Source organism: Lissotriton helveticus, chromosome 8 (genome assembly GCF_964261635.1).
Source record: "Lissotriton helveticus chromosome 8, aLisHel1.1, whole genome shotgun sequence".
In the NCBI taxonomy this organism is placed as follows: Eukaryota; Metazoa; Chordata; class Amphibia; order Caudata; family Salamandridae; genus Lissotriton; species Lissotriton helveticus.
The window spans coordinates 750,743,569-750,764,240 of NC_136069.1; the positions used below are offsets into that span (position 1 = coordinate 750,743,569).

The 20,672-nt window shown below is 46.0% G+C and overlaps 1 protein-coding gene across 2 annotated transcripts in view; it reads right to left on the reverse strand.

Annotated features, from left to right (window-relative positions):
- The window catches only part of CLCN4 (chloride voltage-gated channel 4), a 238,000-nt gene that overhangs the window by 143,088 nt on the left and 74,240 nt on the right, over positions 1–20,672 (reverse strand). The window contains exons 4-5 of one of the 2 annotated variants that reach the window (XM_078657586.1): positions 15,334–15,433; positions 2,017–2,073 (exon numbers count right to left, since the gene is read on the reverse strand). In XM_078657586.1, coding sequence (XP_078513712.1) covers positions 2,017–2,073; positions 15,334–15,433 — 157 coding nt within the window. The remainder of the gene's footprint in view (positions 1–2,016; positions 2,074–15,333; positions 15,434–20,672) is intronic. The other variant, XM_078657587.1, reaches the window with a different exon arrangement.

Genomic DNA, 20,672 nt, shown 5'->3' on the forward strand with positions numbered 1-20,672 from the left:
AATAATGAAAAATCGACATCAATAGGGTTGTCCGTATGCCCAGTAAGTACCTTTCCCCGCACGTCATGTGCACAAAGACCGCATATATCCCCATAACGTCAAGGCTAAGTAACTAGAACATCATAAGGAGTTGCAAGTCGCTCCCATACTGGCGCCATTTTGGTCAAGGCCAGGCAGGTCCAGAGTATAGTTCAATGTCTCCAATAAGTAGCAGCAGGACCAGAATCCCTTTCGGCAGTTCAAAAAGTTCGTTAGCGCCAACAGAAAGAACAGGCAGCATGAACCATGACTCAAAGGCGAGGGAGGCAAATTCTTCCCTACCGGGTCACGCTGAGGTCCCACCGGAGCTGATCAAGTTGACAGTCTACAGTGTCTCTTAGTAAATCGGACAAAAACTGGCGTCAGCATGAGAGCACTACCATCCTGTGACAATGTTGTGGCCACTTCCGGAGAGCGGGACAGCAGGCGTATCCCTCCGCCGATGCACTGAATCAGCCTCCCTCACGGCACCAGATGTGGATAAGGTGGCGGACACCCGTGGCAGCGGTATATCCATGGGGGATAATCGAGCAACAGTGGCGGTTGCCCCCATCGGAAGCCCCCATAGGAGCGGGTGAGACTCAGCTGGCCGAGCGAGGCACTGTGCCGCAAGAGGGGGCGCAACTGAACTGGCCGAGTGAAGCGCTGGGGTGCAGCTGAGGAACCTCCACCTGGGGAGGTGGGGGGTGGCTCGTTCGTGCCGCCTCTCCCTCCCAGTGCATCCTACGCCGTCTCCTGGCGCAGGTATATGTGATGGTCGGACCAGGCAATAAGAGGGGGGGGGGGGTCATCAGGAAGGCATTCACCCCCCCCCCCCAAAAAAGCTTCAATTAAGTTGAATGGCTGCAAGAGCCCCGATTACACCAGCAGCCCTGTTAATATGACGATCTTGGGAAAAGTTCATCAGTTGGATTGCAATGGCTGCAGTGATGGTCTTGGGAAACTGCTTCCGAAAACTCTAAAGGCCACGAAAGCTTGCTATGCTGTTCCTTTGGAAATGCGGTGCTGGGTGATGGAAGTTATTGAAGAGTTGGCAGTGGTGTTTTTTGTGGATTTTGGACGCTCTGCCACAGTCCATTCGAGTTCCAGGGTAGACCAGAGTCGTTCTAGTGGACCAGGCCCAAATCCGGGGAGTCGGCCGCCATTTTGAGCGTTCCGCAGCAACAGCCGCTCTTCACCCCGGACACCGGAGCGGGTCCCCGGCCATCCAACCGAGTGGAACGCCAATGGCAGTCATGGTGCAGCTGACCGGGGAGTGCAACGCTAAGGCTCGCCCTGCTGCAGCTGACCGCGGGGACAGGCCTTTGAGCGTGGTGTCGCCCCCGGACTATTTGCACAACGGTCCTCCACCCCTAGGCCGCCACCTATGCTACTTCGACAGGAACAGCTTCATGCATTTGGTTCGATGTTGCAGCAGGCTGCTATGTAAATAGTTATTTAATAAAAAGTTTTACTGTGTTACTTTGCTGGTGTGTTGTATATATTTATAATATTTGCATAGGGTTTGTCGTTATTTTGGGTGGGGTGGGCGGCGGAGCCGAGATAACTTCTCCTATTTAGTCAGCACATAAATTTACTTACTGGTGCGCATTATTTTGGGTGTACATTTGGGATATCGGTTGGGGTCGGGTTCGTCGTACTGAAATAACACTTCAAGTTTCTGGTGTAGGCTACTCTCCCATTCACTAGCTCCAGAGAGAGTCGTTCCTAAGTAAGGAAAGTGCTATATTTTTTTTCGTCCTTCACATGCGGGTACCATGTTCGGGCTTATTTTTCTCATTCCATTAACCGTTCGATCACCGCCTCAGTCATACAAAAAGCATTTTTTTATTGACCCAGTCGTGCGCCACACATACTCATTCAAACCGTACAAATCAGGGCCCATGCGCACATTCATACCATACAATCTTTCACGCTCCCAGTGACGGTCTGCACTCCATGCAATATCTCATAGCGCTTGTCTATGTCTTTCCCTACATGGAGCACGGTGCGGTCCATGTCCACTCCATTCTTCAGTCGGAACTCCGATGTAACCTACAGAGGAGAAAAGAAAGGGGGGGGGGGGGGATACAGCATTCAGAGCATGTCAGCGCGCGCAAACACGAAAAAGGTTCTACTTATGTATCAGACTAGCTGCAGGAACGTGTGATACAACAGATCTTGGCTATCCCTTTCGCATTATTTTTCTGTGTAACATATCCTCCCCTTTTTATGATGCAAAAAAATGTTTCATTTTGTTTGTCTCTAAATTCGAGTTCCCTCTTCGTGTATTTGTTTCTCAATTAGTCTTATTTTATGGGACAAAATACCACACCTTACATTCGGCAGATACCTTAAGCTACGGTCGACCATTTTCTAATAATTCTGGAAAAAGGGCAGGTGTGACGGATACAAATTTCAATCAATCCAAAATTCAGGCAAAGGGTCTGCATTATCTGTTTTCTATTGTTTGGGAATAACAGCCACTATTCAAAAACCCAACAACCTAGACGATTGTTATGACGCTGATTCCATACTTCCTTCGAAAATTGTTTATTGCAAAAATGTCAGTATACAAATACGGGCCTACAACCACGTGGGACGGCCACGGAGCAAACTGGAATCGTATATGATGAGGGGACATTTACACTGTAGAAAAACGTAACGGGCGGGCCATTAGGTTGCAGGAATTAAGGTGTCTAACAGTTGCGGAATCGGTGGACGTTAATTTTATAATCAAAGTACGACAGGACCAGTTACAATGAAATTATCTAGATATACATTTCCGGGCAAGTACCATGAGTAACGTTAATTCGAATTTTTAATAGTACAGTAATCAATAATACATCAGAACTTAATATCAATATGGATGTCCAAATGTTCAATCAGTACCCGTCCCCGCCCGCCATGTGCTCCAAAACTGCATACATATCTCGTGATATCAAGGCTGAGCAACCAGTACACATCAAGGAGTTGCCAACATGTGGGATACATATTATCCAAATAGAAGCAGTTACCTCGAGAATGTTTGTCTGTATGAGGTTCTACAAAATTACATATTCAAGAGGAACATCAAAGAAGATATTGATAAAGGAGTGTATGCTGTAATTGGAAGTGAGGGATGTCTGGTCATTTTGGGGAGGCCGGGCAGGTCCAGAATATAGTCAAAATGTCTCCACCAAGCAGCGGTCGGACCAGAACCCCTTTGAGTAGTCCAAAAAGTTCAGTTAAATGACAATAGAAGGGACAGGCAACAAGAACCATCAGTCAAAGAGGGGAGGGCAAGTTCTTCCCTACCGGGTCACGTTGGGGCTCCACCGGAACTGATTGAATTGGTAGTCTACAGTGTTTCTGGATGTTTGAGACTGAAGCTGGCGTCAGCATGAGAGCACCACCATTCCGTGGCTACGTCGTGGCTATTCCGCGAGCAATCATGGCAGTCACTCCTCACCGGAAGCCTGCGGGAGTCGGGGGCCCCGGTGACTCTTGTAGAATCTTCAAGGCTGAGGGGACGCTTTCGGGAATGGGGCCCATGCCCTAGCAGTCAAGCGTCCGAGTTCCAGGGTTGCCCAGAGCCATGCTTGCAGGCCAGGCCCAAGTCTGTGGAGGCGACCGCCATTTCGTGAGCTTCGTGGCAGCCGCCTGTCGCTGTTCCTCAAGAGTGGGTGCAATTCAGCCGGATGGCGGGTGAGACGCTGTAGCCGCAAGAGCGGGCGTAACTCAGGTGGCCAAGCGAGGCACTGTGCCGCAAGAGCGGGCGTAACTCAGGTGGCCGAGCGAGGCACTGTGCCGCAAGAGCGGGCGTAACTCAGCTGGCCGAGCGAGGCACTGTGCCGCAAGAGCGGGCGGAACTCAGCTGGCCGAGTGAGGCACTGTGCCGCAAGAGCGGGCGGAACTCAGCTGGCCGAGCGAGGCACTGTGCCGCAAGAGTGGGCGGAAGTCAGCTGGCCGAGCGAGGCACTGTGCCGCAACAGTGGGCGCAACTCAGCTGGCCGAGCGAGGCACTGTGCCGCAACAGTGGGCGCAACTCAGCTGGCCGAGCGAGGCACTGTGCCGCAAGAGCGGGCATAACTCAGGTGGCCGAGCGAGGCACTGTAGGTCTTCCTCTCACAAAGATGAAAGTCAGAGTGAGGAAACAAGGAGGGGTTTTCATCATTTGGGACAAAAAAAAAAAGTTCTAAACCAATGAAAAGTGTCATTTTTAGGTCACATGACCTAGCCTTACATCATTAGGAAACCAAAAGTGAAATGAACCAATGAAAATTTTTATTAACAAGTCACATGACCTGTTATGCTTACGTGACGCGTTCCGCTCCGCGCCGCGCCCCGGATCGCTTCCGGGAAGCTGCGCTTCGCACATCGGGTGCGCTAACGCGGCGCGTCATATGACGCATTACGCGACAACGCGATACTACAATAATTCTGGATGTTACATACTGAAGCTGGCGTCAGCATGAGAGCACCCGGTGGCTACGTCGTGACCGTTCCGTGAGCAATCATGGCAGTCGCTCCCCACCGGAAGTCTGCGGGAGTCGGGGGCCCCGGTGACTCTTGTAGAATCTTCAAGGCTGAGGGGACGCTTTTGGGAATGGGGCCCATGCCCTAGCAGTCAAGCATCCGAGTTCCAGGGTTGCCCAGAGCCATTCTTGCAGGCCAGGCCCAAGTCTGTGGAGCCGACCGCCATTTCGTGAGCTCCGTGGCAGCCGCCTGTCGCTGTACCGCAAGAGTGGGTGCAATTCAGCCTGATGGCGGGTGAGACGTTGTAATAGCAAGAGCAGGCTCAACTCAGCTGGCCGAGAGAGGCACTGTGCCGCAAGAGTGGGCGTAACTCAGCTGCCGAGTTAAGCGCTGGGGTGCAGCTAAGAAACCTCCACCTGGGGAGGTGGGGGGAGGCTCGTTTGCGCCGCCTCTTCCTTCCAGTGCACCCCACGCCGCCTCCTGGCGCAGGTAGGCACTGTGCCGCAAGAATGGGCGTAGCTCAGCTGCCGAGTTAAGCGCTGGGGTGCAGCTGAGAAACCTCCACCTGGGGAGGTGGGGGAGGCTCGTTCGCGCCGCCTCTTCCTTCCAGTGCACCCCACGCCGTCTCCTGGCGCAGGTATATGTGATGGTCGGACCAGGGCACCGCAGGACGTGTCTTCAGGTCAAACGGATTGTGGGACAAGGTCCAGAATGGAAGAGTCACCAAAAGGCAAAAAGTTCCGCCGGACCCCGGGAGCCGGCTGCCTATGTCGGGGGCGATCTCAAGCCACACCAGGGCAACAAGACTTGGGGAGGGGGCAGGACCCAAGCGCCCCTTCTGAGTCCGCGCCACCACACCGCCCCTCGGGGGCCTCCGTCAAGCGGCTCAGGGAGGCACCGCAGGCAGCGGTTCTTCAGATCAGTGGTCTCACCGGCGAGGCTCCCCTCCGTCAGCAGCGATCGTTGGCGCTGTGGTTGCGGCCGGAGGCCCCGCATAGTCAACGCCCCGGCCTCTCCATCTCGTAGGCCGCAGAGTAGTCGGGGAGAAATCCCGGGAACGGCGGCATGTATTTGGATCGATGTTGCAGCAGGCTGCCATGTAAATAGTTATTTAATAAAACGTTTTACCCTGTTACTTTGCTGGTGTGTTGTATATATTTATAATATTTGCATAGGGTTTGTCGTTATTTTGGGCGGGGTGGGCGGCGGAGCTGAGCTGTCTTGCAGTCATCATTGCGTCGAGCTCGGTTCCTCTCACTAGTTTCATATTTCTCATGAGGGGTTGTTCCTAATGTTTCTATTTTAGCGAGGTCAAAAAGAGATCCCATTAGTGGCCTAATGATTTTGCTTGATTCCTTTTGTTTTTTCTAACGATTTTTCACTATCTGCAAAGACTAAACAGAGTATTGCGACTCTGTGCTTGTTTGTAAATAGAGAATGAACCAAAGAGAACCAATTCCAAAACAGTAAATGCTTGGATAACAATCAATCAAATGGAGAGGGAAGCAGGCACGACGGATTACAACGGGGACAAAGGCCTGCGTTACCTACCCTTCACTATCTGCAAAGAGAGAATACTCCTAAAAGAAAAGAGGGGGGGGCAGCGTTCAAAGCACATCAGCGTGCATAAACACGAAAATGTTTTTACCTACCACGTACTTGACATTTTAAAGCTTTTGATATTTGCTAATAAAAAAACATTGAAATTCACTGAAAAAACCATAGGTTATAGACCATATATAGTTAGGAATTAGCATTTATAAAACCTTATTTTACTCACACAAAACCATTGAAATTCCAGTGATGTCATCAGTGATGTCATTTGAGATGTCATCAGTGATGTCATCAGTGATGTCACTGACCATGTCATGAATGATGTAATATGTGACATCATCAGCAGTGGATTACGGGTGCGCGATATATAGTTAGTGCAACTAACTATATATGGAATTTCAATGGTTTTGTGCGAGTAAAATAAGGTTTTATAAATGCTAATTCCTAACTATATATGTTAATAGGCAAAACTGCAGACAGTGGACCGCTCTAGTTCCAAGCACCAACCCCAATATCTCCAATATAATAATATATGCATACAAAAGTGCTGGCGTGCAATTTTCAAATGCCCCCTGTCCCCAAGGGCATATCCAAAAGAATTGGAAGTAGTCTATATTTTTCGTAAATGAAAAAGCACCGCTAGAAAATTAAATGTCCAATGATTCGTTGGAGAGTAATAACTCGTTAGGCCACATTCATACAGACGCTGAATCACAAATGCTGTTGGATAGATATGTGGAATTCAATGTTCCTTTATTAGTCCATACAAACACCAGCCAACGCGTTTCGTTCCGTGACCGGAACTTCTTCAGGGCTAAATTATTTCATAGACGCAAGGTGATACTAATCCGAAATCCTCCTGAGTAATGATTTCCTGGCTATTTTTAATCCATTTTTCTATATCAATATCCATTAGGAAAGCCTGTGTGTCTCATAACGTAGCAGGTATTAACCTTTTTGATATGTGTAGACTTTCTATCTTCAATTTTGAATATTTCCCTTTGGCTCGATTTTCAATTTCAATAATAATGTCACAAGTGATATTTACCCGTGTGGTCAATAAACCACCGATGCACTACAACCGGTTGGAGTGATATATATATATATATATATTATATATATTATATATATCTCATATAGATATATAAATTACCTCCTGGCAGTCGCCAATAGGTAGTTATAGGTAGAACCTTGTTTCCACAGGAGAAGCGTTTTTTGACTTGCCTATATCTTTGGCACCGTTTGATTAATCTAATCTTCACATACTTTAAAAAACAAAAAGTGATTCTAGTTGTGCAGGGAAAGTTTAGGGGTGATCCGTAAAGCGGCAGCAGAGATAAAAGGGGGGTGACAAAAAAAGTGCATTTTCCATGTAAATTCCCACAGGGATTTTCAACACGACTACAGCCCAAACTGCTGAACAGAATTAAACCAAATTTGGCAGAAAGGTAGTATTTGGTCCAGAAAGCTCACTTTTTGATATTTGGTGTAAGTCTGTTCAGTAGTATTAGAGTTATTAACAGAAAATCAAATTTGGATATCTAGAGACGTTGATCCTCCGCGAATAATGACAAGCTCGAGCAGAGATCTGCAGAGCTCTTATTGGCTGCCAACACTTCGACAGGGAAATCTTGGCAGCCATCTTGGGACTAGGCTTCAGCAGAGTCCCCCCCCCAAAAAAACACAAAAAATGAAAAGGGGGCAGGTTACGAATACCCTAGCCCCCAAGCCTTGGTCCTGGGGTCCCACAGAGCAACCAGCAGGTCAAACAATCATTTTTTTTTAACGGCAATATTCGTTAATATTTGCAAATATCGCAGTGAATTTTAAAAAAAACAAGCGTGGTCTCCCAAACTTGTTATAATTGTAGTCCCTGGGTGGGCCATGTCTCAGAGTCAAGCAGATTTTCATTATAAAAATGGAGGGGTACATACAAGGCCCCCCTCCAAGGGCTTAATAATGCCCCGGGGATGTCCACCCTCATGGGCTAGCTGTTGGCTTTTGCTTGGGGTGTGCTTTGACAGCTGCTGTCAAGCGAAAGCAAACACTCCGCTTCCAGCAGGAGATGTCAAAGTGCTCCTGCTTGTTGGAAGTGGAGTTTTCATCTCTTTCCCTGCCCACAGACATGCAGGTAGGAAAAGAGATGAAAATATTGCTCTTGCATGCAGAAAGCTGCATTTCCAGCAGCTCCATGTGTGCGAGAGCAATGACGTCTCATACAGGAGGTGGGGAGCCAGCTGGGACCACAAGGGCCTTGAGGCTCCCCCGCAGTACCCAACGTGCACACTGTACCTGTACTCTGTTTTGCAGTTCGGTCATTTGGCTAGTGAGTGTGGTGCATTTGGGTTTAAGATCGATAATGGAAGTCTCTACTTCTTTGACTCGGTCCGCCAGATTATGGTGTTCTGTACAAAGGAGGCCTAAGCCCATCAAGACTGTGCCAATGTCTTGTTGCAGGGTGTTTTTCGCATCCTAAATGGCCGCTAGGATCTTGTCCAGTTGGAGACTTATAGGGTCAACCACCTGAGCCACCTCATCACTTTCAGTCTCTGCATCTTGGGGGGACCACCTGCATCCGGCAAGACCACTGTTGATTTAAGTCGTGTCTTTCCCCATCAGGGCTGTAGCATCTGGTGTATGCTGGCCAGTACAAGGTACTCAGTGAGGGGAGCACACCTTCAGCGACAAGGCTATGAACTCTGTAAGTCACGGTAATGTGCAGCAGACCTCGCTGAGCAGATTCAACAACGCCTTAGACCTACTGCCCCTTCATCGTGCCCCACAAGGAGTTGTGCAGGGAATCCACACCCGTTAAGCACAGAGTGAGTATAGGGTTGTGTAGCTCTAGACCAAAGCGGGGGTGGTAGCTAACAGCCACCTACTATTTGCAGATCTAAGCACTTTCGATATCCTCCCAACTGGCCTCAACTTCACAAGGAGGTGTCAGGTTTGGAGCGTAATGTGGGCAGGTGCACAGTCCTCAACAGTTGCTTATTGAGACCAAGGTTTGGCGGGGGTGCCGCTGCAGGGTGATCTTAAAGTTCTGTGCCCTACATACCCGAGAGGGGCACTGTACAAGTCTTCATTCCTGCGCGCCCCCCAGGGAGCAATACGTCAATGGTTTAACCCCATAGACTCACCGCCGCTCCAGGTGTTTCTCTAGTGGAGTACAACACTTCTGATGCCTTGTATCTGCAGTGGTGCACCCTCGGTTGTCATTCGACATGCTTCTTGTGTCGTAGCAGGCGGCGCCCTCCAGATGCCACAGGTTAGTTCTCTCCAGTCCTCTAAGGGGTCACACCCGGGTGCCAGCAAAACTCCTCTAATATTTCACCCTCCTCTAATGGCAAGCCTCCTCCGCAGTTGCAGGCGTCTACATCATTCCTTCCAGTAGCCACATCCGCTACAGGGGGTATTGCAGGAAGCGGTCTTTATGCACCGTTCCGTGCACCACTCAGCAGTGCTGTCTCTTGGGCCCCTGGGCCTCAGCTGTCACACATTAGCCCTCCATAGTCCTCCCCAGGATCTCACCGCCAGGCCCCTCAGGGCGTTGCTGCTCTTCAGAGCGCAGGTCACCAGCATTCAGGTCACCTTCGGCCTCCTTCAGGGGCTCCTCTCTCCCTCAAGTTTCCCCCGGCGATTACCCAAGGATTGCAGTCACACGGTGGGCCTCATTGCTCCGTCGTCTTCAGGAGCAGCCCTATTCTGGGCTGCCATCCCTTGCAAGGGGAGGCCTCCCAGGTCGCTTGCGGTTGATACCAATATACCAATGGCGGCCTCGGCCCTTCCTGACGGACAGTAGCCTCGCCCGACCCCACAGGAGACCGCCTCGGGGTGAGAGCATGGGATTGTGCCAGCAAAGGGCCAATGTCACTATATTCCAGGGGACATGACAGGCCTCCCATGGAGCTAAGTTAAAACGTGTCCGATGCGACCACCATGTGATGTTAATACATTTTCAAAGCGCACATATACCCAGGGTTGTCTTGGCGCTGAATCAGAATAATGACCAGGGAGCTTAAAATGAGACTAGTTGTTTAAAAGCCATGTTTTCAGCAGTTTTCTAAAAATCAGCAGGGTAGGAGCCACTCTAATGTTTATAGGTAAGCTATTCCAGCATTTAGAGGCTTCTGAAGCAAAGCAGCTATCCCCCCAACCCCATCCCCATTTGAGTCTTTTAAATCTGGGGCGGGTGACCATCATGGAGCTTTTAGATCGCAAATCTCTGCTGGGCACATACAATGCTAGGCATTGTCTGAGATGTTCGAGGCCAGAGTCATGGAGAGTTTTGTAGGTAAGACAAAGTGCCTTGAACTTAATTTGATAACCTACTGAAAACCATTGGAGTCCTTTGATGGCTAGCAGCTGCATTGTGAACACAGTATGTTCAGGTATTAACAGTGTAATTACCTTTTTTCTTCGAATGAGGGGGAATAAACAGAAGGATTATCTGATTATTCTGAGGATGCTGAAGCTTGAGGAAATGAATGAGTTGATGCGCTTGCTAAAACTTAAGTTATCGTCTAGTAGGACTCCTCGATTTTTCACTTTTTGGACGGGTGAAGGAGGGGCTCCTAGTTCAGTGGGACAACAGGTAGGGCTCCAGAATTGTGGTGTATTACCAAAAAGAATGACATTGATTTTATCAGAGTTCAATTTAAGGCAGTGTTCGCCCATCCAGGTATCTATACCTCTGATACAGTTGTGAAGCTGGAGATGAGTGTCATTGACATTGTTGGAAGAAGACAAAATGATTTGCGTATCGTCGGCATACGATGTGGGTGAGAGGCAAAAAGATCTAATAAGGGATGCTAATCATGTTACATAGATGTTGAAAAGTAAGGGGCTGAGTGAGGCCCTCTGCTGGGCCGCACAAGGAAGTGAAAATGGCTTGGACATATGGTTGTCCAGGATCACTGAATGTTCTCTGCCCATGAGGAAGGACCGTAGCAGATCAAGGGCTTCGTTATTAAAGCCGAGATGTTTAAGGCAGAGGATCAAAGTGGAAGGGTCCACCGTATCGAAAGTCAAGAAGAATAAGGGCTGCCGCACCTTCTCTATCCAGACCCTCCAGGATTTCGCGATTTCGTGATTTGCCGCGAAATCGGCACTTTTGTAAAAATGCCGCGATTTTTACTAAGGTGCCCGCGAAATCGGCACTTTTGTAAAAATGGCGGGATTTTTACAGAAGTGCCCGTGAAACCTAAACATCCAGACCCCTTTCAGGAGGATTAAAAGTGCATAGGGGTGAATGGGGCGTTGCCCCACTAGCCTCGGGACGAGGATCGGGCTGGAAGACAAGGGAGACACCACACGCAGTGCAGCAGCCTCAAAGGAAGAAGTGCTCACTGCCCCGTGTGCCGACCAAAAATTGTATATTGTCTGACTCGGTTTTGTTTTATTCAAGCCAGGTACGACTCCGAGGACGAGGTCACACTCTCGCCCTCCAGCCTCTCACATGCAGTCATCCCTCCCTGCCACGGTCTGCCGCAGTACAAGTAAGGTAGGCGAACGCCGATAATGCATTAGTAATACGACGTATGGGGCATCTGCCACTTCTGCGACGGAGTGCCATGACGGACAACCTCTAAAGAATTCCTTAACTCAACCTACCTTCACTGTTCCTTGTCACGCATTTATCAGTGAAAGATTAGCTCATCCTGCGAATACAGGTTCTAATCTAAAGAATATACTTTTGCACTTTGACCGACTGAACTCGATTGAGCAGCCTGACGTGGAATTCGTCAGCAGGGTGAATACAGTTTTTGTGTCATGAGGCAATCACACTCATCACAGGTGCAATCAAGAGACGCGAGGCGCCTTCATGCACTTCCTGGTATCACTTCAAATTTTGCGTTTTTCATACGCAGTTAATTGGCTCATAGTGTGAAGGGAGTTGTAACAGTCAACTGCTTCCCACAGAGCGCTCTGGACCTATGGAAATCGGTCAGTGCCGTCCAAACACTAATCTTAATCACGTGTCTTTATGTTTAACTGTTTTACAAAGCAATGTTATACGTTTATAAAATAGAACTTGTGTCCAGAGACAGAAATATAATAATGTGGTCACATAGTTTTAATCGGGGGTGCACACGATTATAACTTTGGCAATAACATTTTGTGAAAATTCACCTGCTAAAGTATGTTTGTCGTGTTATTTATTTATTTTAAACTTATTTTAATAGGTGTTGTAAATAAGTCTTCCTAGTTCCTGAACTTCACAAGTTTGGAGAAATTGTTAAAGGAACTTTGAAGTTTCACAACACTGTACTCTCCTAGTTGTAGCTTGAAAACTGTATTTATGGAAATCAAACTTCCAGGGGAATTTGTAAACTACTATTTTGTAACTATATGGCAAAAAGTATTTGCCTGACAGACGTGTGTGTGTTGGGTGAATTTTGGCTGCCGAAAGGAGGCATCAGGCATGGTTTCTGTTCCCGGATGGGCCCTTGTCTGCAGACATGCACTGCCCGGGGCCCCGAGGGGCGCTAGGAGGGCTCAGTGTCCGCAGACAGCAGTAGCTTTAGAGAGTTCAAGGGCATCAGTGACCCGGCGGCACAGGCGTCAGTCGCAGTACAGACCAACACACACAGGCATCAAACACACAGACCACAAACACACACAGACCACAAACACACCAGGGACAACACACACAGACCACAAACACACCAGGGACCAACACACACAGACCACAGACACACCAGGGACCAACACACACAGACCACAGACACACCAGGAACCAACACAAACACACACAGACCACAAACACAGCAGGGACCAACACACACAGACCACAAACACACCAGGGACCAACACACACAGACCACAGAAACACCAGGGACCAACACACACAGACCACAAACACACCAGGAACCAACATACACAGACCACAAACATAAAAAACTAAGATATCTGTGTTTGTTGTAAGAAAAACCGCCAAATAAAATGCCGCTAAATTGCCGCTAAATTTCCATATTTGTGCCGCTAAATTTCCATTTTTGTGCCGCTAAATTTGCTAATCCATGCCGCTATATCCTGGGGGGTCTGTCTATCTAGGACGATTCTTTACTCGTCTATGGCTTTAAATAATGCAATCTCCGATATATACAGAAAATAGTTCTAAAATATTAATGAGATGGCATTTGACCCTAGTTCGTGTTCATATATTGTTTAGCTCGCCGCCAGAATGTTGGCGATGTGAGAAAGAAAGGGGCAACATGACCCATATGTGGGGCACTGTGAAATGGTTCAGATGTTCTGGAAAACAATACTTACACAAATTAAGAAGATGGGAAGGCCAGGAATTCAAATTTGACCAATTGACTCAGCTCTTGGGGGATACAGGGGAAATTCACTACATTAACTATTTGTGGGAGGAAGCTTATTACACATTTGCTTGTAGCTGCTATGTTAAGTAGCCCAATAATGGCTCTCTGAGTATTCACCCTCACCCTCACCCTCAACACAAACAAGGTAGAATAAGGTTTGGTACTTTTATGCAATGGAACAATTCACTGCACTTCCTAGGGATAGAGTCACAAAGTTTGAAAGGATCTCACTTCCGTTTCGCACCTACATAAAACATCAGTTTAAAATAGGAATGGCTGTTTCGGTCCTGTTTGACTCAAGCTCACCCACAGGATCGTCTATGGTCAATATCAGTGATTCAAATTAATGGTGCCATTGTGCCCATCCGAGGCAGAGGGAAGGCAGGCAGGAGTGGTGTACTATGTTTGTAGCGGCTAGGAAATATTTGGCAGGATGGGCGGGAGACATGGGAACATCACAATACAGGATGTGTGAACAGATGTTTATTGTTCACATATTCTGGAGCTAACACTAAGATGTAACTGTTAATTGTTACTCTGTTTATTTAATTCTATTCTACTTCTTTGTTCATTGGTGCATCTTTATACCAAGCAGGAGACTAATCTTGACGTTTTCTGTTATCACAACGATGTAGGTTAATGTGTCCTTCTATTTTCAGAGTTCTTTATGTCAAACGCTTGCTTGCATTTAGTTATAAACCCAATGAAAACATTTTTAATAAAAGAGCAATACATTATTTGTTGTTACATTTATAATACCACAAACAATTGTGGGACATGCTCCAGGCATGAACACTGAAACCAAGACAGGTGTAATATCTCACCTAAGACAACCGCTAACCAACTATACCCTGCTTCATTCCTAAACTCCCGGCATGTCCTCATTGCAAGGCATGGATGGTATGAGAAGGAGTAAACTACTTTCCAGTACTTCTCTTGGTTTAGTTGTAGCGACAAATATTGAGCCGAATGCCCCATAAGTCTCTATTCTTCACAATATCCTCTTGGCCAAAGGCCAGTGACCTCTGAAATCTTTCCTAGTAGGAAACAGCAAATGTGATACTGGGCCTAGTTCGCATAAACTAGGGAGAAGCATGTGCCTTGCAACCAAAGAAGTATTGCACAACCGTGAACATGTTTTATGTTCTTTCTGTTTTGATCCATTAGATGTAAGATTCAATAATGCGTATGTACACCTTATTTTAAAGTATTTTGGGTCCATAGGAAGTTTTTATTTTTATGTATTCTATTGTTTGAGTTCCTTTTGTTTACTGTTCATTTTTCCAAGTTGAGTTTCTCACCCAAGGAAAAGAAAGTTTAGGTACTTCCAAAGCGCGGGCCTGCCTTACGAAAAAAGTATATGAAAGGTACTACCAAGGGATATGGATAGAAACCAGATAACACCATAGGTTCTAGTTTAATAACTCTAACCTTGCATACCTCTAGAAAGGTAAGTCTTTGCTTAGAAAACTGAACATAAATCTAACCCAGACAAGGACAGAGAAGAAAGAGCAATAATAAAAGAGGTAAAATCCTACAGACAGATATCTAGGCTAATCAGCTTCATAAACCGTTTTGATAAAATAATTGTCTTTGAATGCTCATGATTTGCAGCAGGACCAATAGTTGTATCGTGCCGATCACCTAAACTAAAGATGAACAGCGCACAAACCTATTAGTTTTATGGAGACAATTTAATCAACTGAACTGGTAATTGTGCTTTTCATCTTAAAGAACAAAATGGGGACACGCACATTGAGCTTTGCTAACACAAGCTATGATGTCACAGAGAATCCAGATTGAAAACATAACTTTAGAATATATTCTGTCAAAGTATTTTCGTAGTTACACCAACTCATAAACTAATAGTATTTGTATCTCATTGTACACAAGTATTTGTAGCTCTTTGTACAACAGGGGATCATTTATAATACACAATTACAACCCCTTTCCTCCAATGGTGTTCATACTATACCTGCCAGGAGTCCAATGAGAAGCATTACAACCCATCCTGACCATGCATCCAGCAAACCCTTGATAAACTCCCATAGGGATTCTTTACTTTTGTTGGTGATCTGAAAAAGAGAACAATGCGCTGATTGGCTATGTAGAAAGAAAACAAGATCTGAACACCTTCAATGTATTCATTTTATGACTTTTGCACTGAGGATCAGTGAGATGTGGCATATCATGCGGGATTTTCCTCACAATTAGCTTATTGTTTTCTCTGAAGGGTCATACTTCTTCCCATCCACTCTCATTTCCATACACACAGTATACCAGCCATGGAAGTTTTGGAATGCGGCCATATTAATACACCTACCAATCTTATAAATGTGTTTACCACCTGTTTTAATCCAATTTACACAATTTTTCCCAGGACAACAGATTACGTGTTTCTAAAGCTTGCAACTCATATCCCCTCCCTGTGATAATTTAATTAATTAGATGCCTCTTTACAAAAATACCGTGAGCTAATCAAGCAATAATTGTAATATATGTATTGTATTGTAGTCACATCCATATAGCCCTTCATATCCCTGTTGCGCTTTAGCATACTACTCTCTAGGGAGTGCTTGTGTAGCCTACACAGGAGGTGATACAGTGGTGTACATGATAGACAGTTGTGTTTTTATCATGTTATTTTTTATTGCACCAAAAACTAGTTGCAAATAAGAAGCTTAATCTTAAAGGCCTTCATATTTTTGGCTCAAAGGAGGTGCGAATGCAGTGTGACCTATGTGGGAAGTGTTTTCATGTAACTGGTGATTGGTAGAGGGTGCTGTCATCGTATTTGTGCTAACATTTAGCTGGGATTATGCATGGAGTAAAGAAGAGTCGAGTGGAGATGAGAAATGGGGAATTATAGAAAGCTACATGTGTGTTAAAACCCACCAGCTGTAGATTGATTTCTATAGGTGTATGATCCAGACTTGTGAGCTGTCCAGTTTTTTAGTATATACATTTGAGGTGATTCCTTAGCATCCACTGTTCTATGGCCCAGAGACAGTAGTACAGTCCTGAAGTATCTAGGTCTTCATGTTTTACAGATACTAGATGACCTGAATGTCATCACTGTAGTTGTAGGAGGTTAGGTTGAAGGACTTGATGAGGCATGGTAGTGAACTGAGATAAATTCTGAAGCGGAGGGGGTCAAAAGATTAACTTTTGATGGTAAACCACAATTGAAGTTGTGCTGAAAGGAGGTAATGAATGTAAACAGTAGTAGCAGAATTAGGTTTGATCTGTAAGATAGCTAGGAGATGCAGTATAAGAGATGTCTTTTGACAACAGTTCCTCTAGTCTAAGAGTGTGTGGAAGTTGACTGGACCAGTAGTACAAGTGTGAAAACTCCACTTCCGAACACTGCAGAGATGGAAATGGAGGAATATTGGATGCTTCCCTTCAGGTGGAACCCTATTTGATAGTCTGAATGTAAACTTTTTCAGTTATAAAGCTGCAGATTAGACAGAAGGCAGCATTTTCAGACTGTTTTGGGAAATTGGAGATTGGTTGAGAGTTGGCTAGGCCTGGTCAGTCAAGTTTATTCTTCGTAAGTTCAAAGGCGTAGGGGTCATAGGCTAGAGAGTTTAGGTCATAGGCTAGGGAGCTTTTGTTTGGGTGGTGGCAATTTCTTGGAGCAGGACAACCTGGAAGGAGTGGGCAGAGCAAGCTTCAGGCTGGGCCAAATTCCTTTACCAGTTTCAAGAAGTGAACAAAAAGATCAAGAAAAAGTAGGTGAATGTGAGCAGCGCAGTACGAGCGATTCAGATTTGTTTATGATAATGTCTTGAAACCTTTGCTCACTCTGGAATCTTTGAAGATACTGTTAGTCCCCTGCTTCTTTCTATTGGATGATTTGGCCCCAGGGTTATTCTGTGTGAACTGATTTGTAGTGGACTTGGGTTGTCTATTCTCCTAAACAACAGATTCGCTTTTGAATCCAAGATCACATCATAGATACTGTGCTTTGATCATGTATTGACCATGCACTGTAAGCATATAGTTCAAAATCTGGAGCGCCTAATCCTCCTTGTGCAAATGGTAGCGCCAGTACCTTCCATGAGACCCTGGGCTGCTTTGCCGCCCAGATTAATTCTAGCACACTAGATCGTAGTCGTTTAAAAAATTGTGCGTTTAGTGGCATGTGGATATTGACAAATAAATAGAGTAGCTTAGGCAGTATAACCATTTTGGCAATGGCTATTCGCCCCATCAGGGACAGCGGCAACCTTGTCCACCTTTGAATTTACCTTCCAGCCAATCTATCAGTCGGCCATAGTTCGCCATCCATAATTCCTGCATCGACCTACTCATCCAAATGCCTAAATATCTTGTCTCTTCAACTGCCCATTGTATCGGGAATTCTGTATCGAAAGGGACCGTACCATCAGTCAGCGGCATCATCACAGATTTTGACCAGTTGATCTGGATTCCGGTTAGACCCCCATATCTTATCAATTCCCTCATTACCGTATCGAAGTTATCATTAGTATTAGTCAAGTAAATCGTCATATCGTCTGCATACATGGAGATTAGGAGGCCCCTTGTCGTGAAGCCTATGCTCCTCTGCGTTTGATGTTGCATAAGCTTGGCAGCTAACGGTTCTGTAGCTATGGCGAACTGCAACGGCGACAGTGGGCAGCCCTGTCTTGTCCCACTGGTGATAACAAAGGGTTCAGATATCTGTCCATTAACCCTGACTCTCGCTGCTGGGTTTGTATATAATATTTGAATTTGCCTGATAAATATTGGGCTGAGGCCCATACGGGTCAATAAAGTAAAGAGGAATTTCCATTCTAGCGAATCAAACACCTTTGTGGCGTCCAAAAGTGCTGCGATGGCATGCACATGAGGGGCTAGGTAATGTAGTGTACCAAAAAGTGTCCTCAAATTAAGCGCATTGGAGCACCCCGGAATAAAGCCTGATTGGTCTGGCAGCGCTATCTGGGGCAGTATGGGTTGCAGTCTATTTGCTATTAATTTGGCATAGATTTTGGCGTCTAAATTTATCAGTGACAATTGACGATATGAATACGGGTTAGTTGGATCCTTGCCTGGCTTTAATATAGTGATGATTGTGGCCTCGCGAAGCGTTGGGGGAAGTGTACCCTCTTCCATCGCCGCAAGGAATACCTGCAACAGACATGGGGCGACGATCTCAGCATATTCTTTGTAAAATGCAGCCGTTAGGCCGTCCGCCCCTGGGGCCTTGTCAGCCGGCATGCTATTTGATTCTAGTGCTTTCTTAATGAAATACTTGACAGGGGCGGTGGGTGCCCTAGAAAAGTAAATCTATAATGTAGAGGAGGAGTTGAACAAAGAGTCATTTGGCTCGACTGATACTAGTAAAATCAACTCTCCTTCCCTGGGATTGCTTGATGGGGCACTAAAATTGACATCACACGAGGCAACCACTGATTTACAGAATTGTTGTGTTCAGTCAGGGAGGGATGAGATATCTGTAATTGACCCTGATACTGCACCATTACCTCCTTATAAAAGAGTGTGTGTGTCTAAGAAATCAGAGGCCCCTATAGCATTATCTCCACAGATTCATGAGGCTCCTCCTACCCCAATAAACCTAAAACTTAAGCTCAAGACAATACAGGGAAAGGATTGCCCAGCCAATAGTATAGTAAAAAAAACGTGTAATCTACTAATAATAAAGGTAAAAAGAAAGGCCAAGTAAGCAACAATTCTATTTAGGATTTAACTATTTTCATCAAAGATACCATTGGTACCTTGGTGAAAAGACTAGATTCAATCGAGTTAAGCCTGGCATTTATCTCAGGGCACCTAAAGGACATAAACGTTCAACAACTTGAGCCAGGTAGGGGCGGGGGGCCAGACAAAAACCGTAGCCAGTCCTCAGCAGATTGTGCCCCTATTCGTGGCAATGGGGAGGGAGTTAGTTGCTCTGTGGGATTGAGGTCCATGAAGGTAAATTCCCCTAGTGTGCAACCAACAAGGATGGTAAAAGAGAGGGGGTAGTAACGATCTCAGTAGGAAAAGATGTAACGATTCCCTTCTCGTAGATAACCGCCCTAGACCAGGAAGCAGAATGACTCACAATGAGGTCCCCACATCTAATCATATTAGCTTGAACCTTCCACCTGCAGCAGTCCCGTATACATTGGACTTGGCAAATGTACCACCATCCACTGAGGGAGATAGAGAAAATTGGGTGATGCTGAAGAATAAATCTATACACTTTCTAGGAGCTAAAACAGGTATGATTCAAGACCTGTTCACTTCTTTTAAAATGGTGAGACGCGTCACATGGGTGGGCCCCAGTTAAAAGACTTTTAAAGGGGATTGCGTAGTCCTATCATTAGGCTCCCCTGCCTTAGTACAAGAAGTTTTGACTCGGATAGGTTCAAGTAGATTTATATTTGAGGGAATAAAAGTGTTACCCCTGGGTTTCTTCTATCGGCCTAACATGTTTGACAGTGACACTACAGCCTCTGTGGGTACTTTTTCTAATAACCACTGGAGATACAATCTAGAAGTGTCAAACAGGTTTGGACCCTTATACTCACTGGAGGATGTGGATTGACATATGGTAACAAATTTTATCAAAAGTTGGTAACTAGCGGGTGGCCTAAAGTTCCCCAGAGAGCATGTTATCTGGGACCCATGGAGGAACTACCCGAAAATGATTCTATCATAATGACTGAGGGTTTTTTAGTAGCAGTCCCATTTTCGTTAACCCACAATTGTACGAATCAAATATCCATATAGGTACACAAAAAGTGGGATATCTCCCCGTAACAAGAACGGAGGAGCAGGGTCAAAACGCCCATCTGAGCGAGAAGGCATTGAACGAACTTGTAGTAGCTGGAATCACTGATAGCAGTATGTGTGTTACGGCAGAGTCAGAGAGGTGTCAAAATTGGGAGGAGAAGGACTCGGTGTCAGGGTTTCAATCTAAGTATGCCCAGAGGCAGGTGAGAATAGCCTTTTGGAATATCTCTGGGCTTCAATCTAAGGTCAACAATCCAGCTTGGATAGATTTCACCAACAACTTTGACATTTTGTGCCTGCAGGAGACTTGGCTGCTGGATGAACTACATTTTGATGGTTTTAAAACGTTCCATATACCTGCACTTCGTTCAATAAATGGGAGGTATAAAGGGGGGATCTGTGTGTGCATCTAGAACTTATTGGAGTGTTTGAAGATAAAAACCCTAAAGTCATCTACCTATTATCAAATTGTCGTTATTAATTTTTCAATGCAAGTTGAGTTAGCCGTCATTAACCTCTACAACAGCACAGATAGGGGCAACTTCACTGACATGCTGAAAAGTCTCA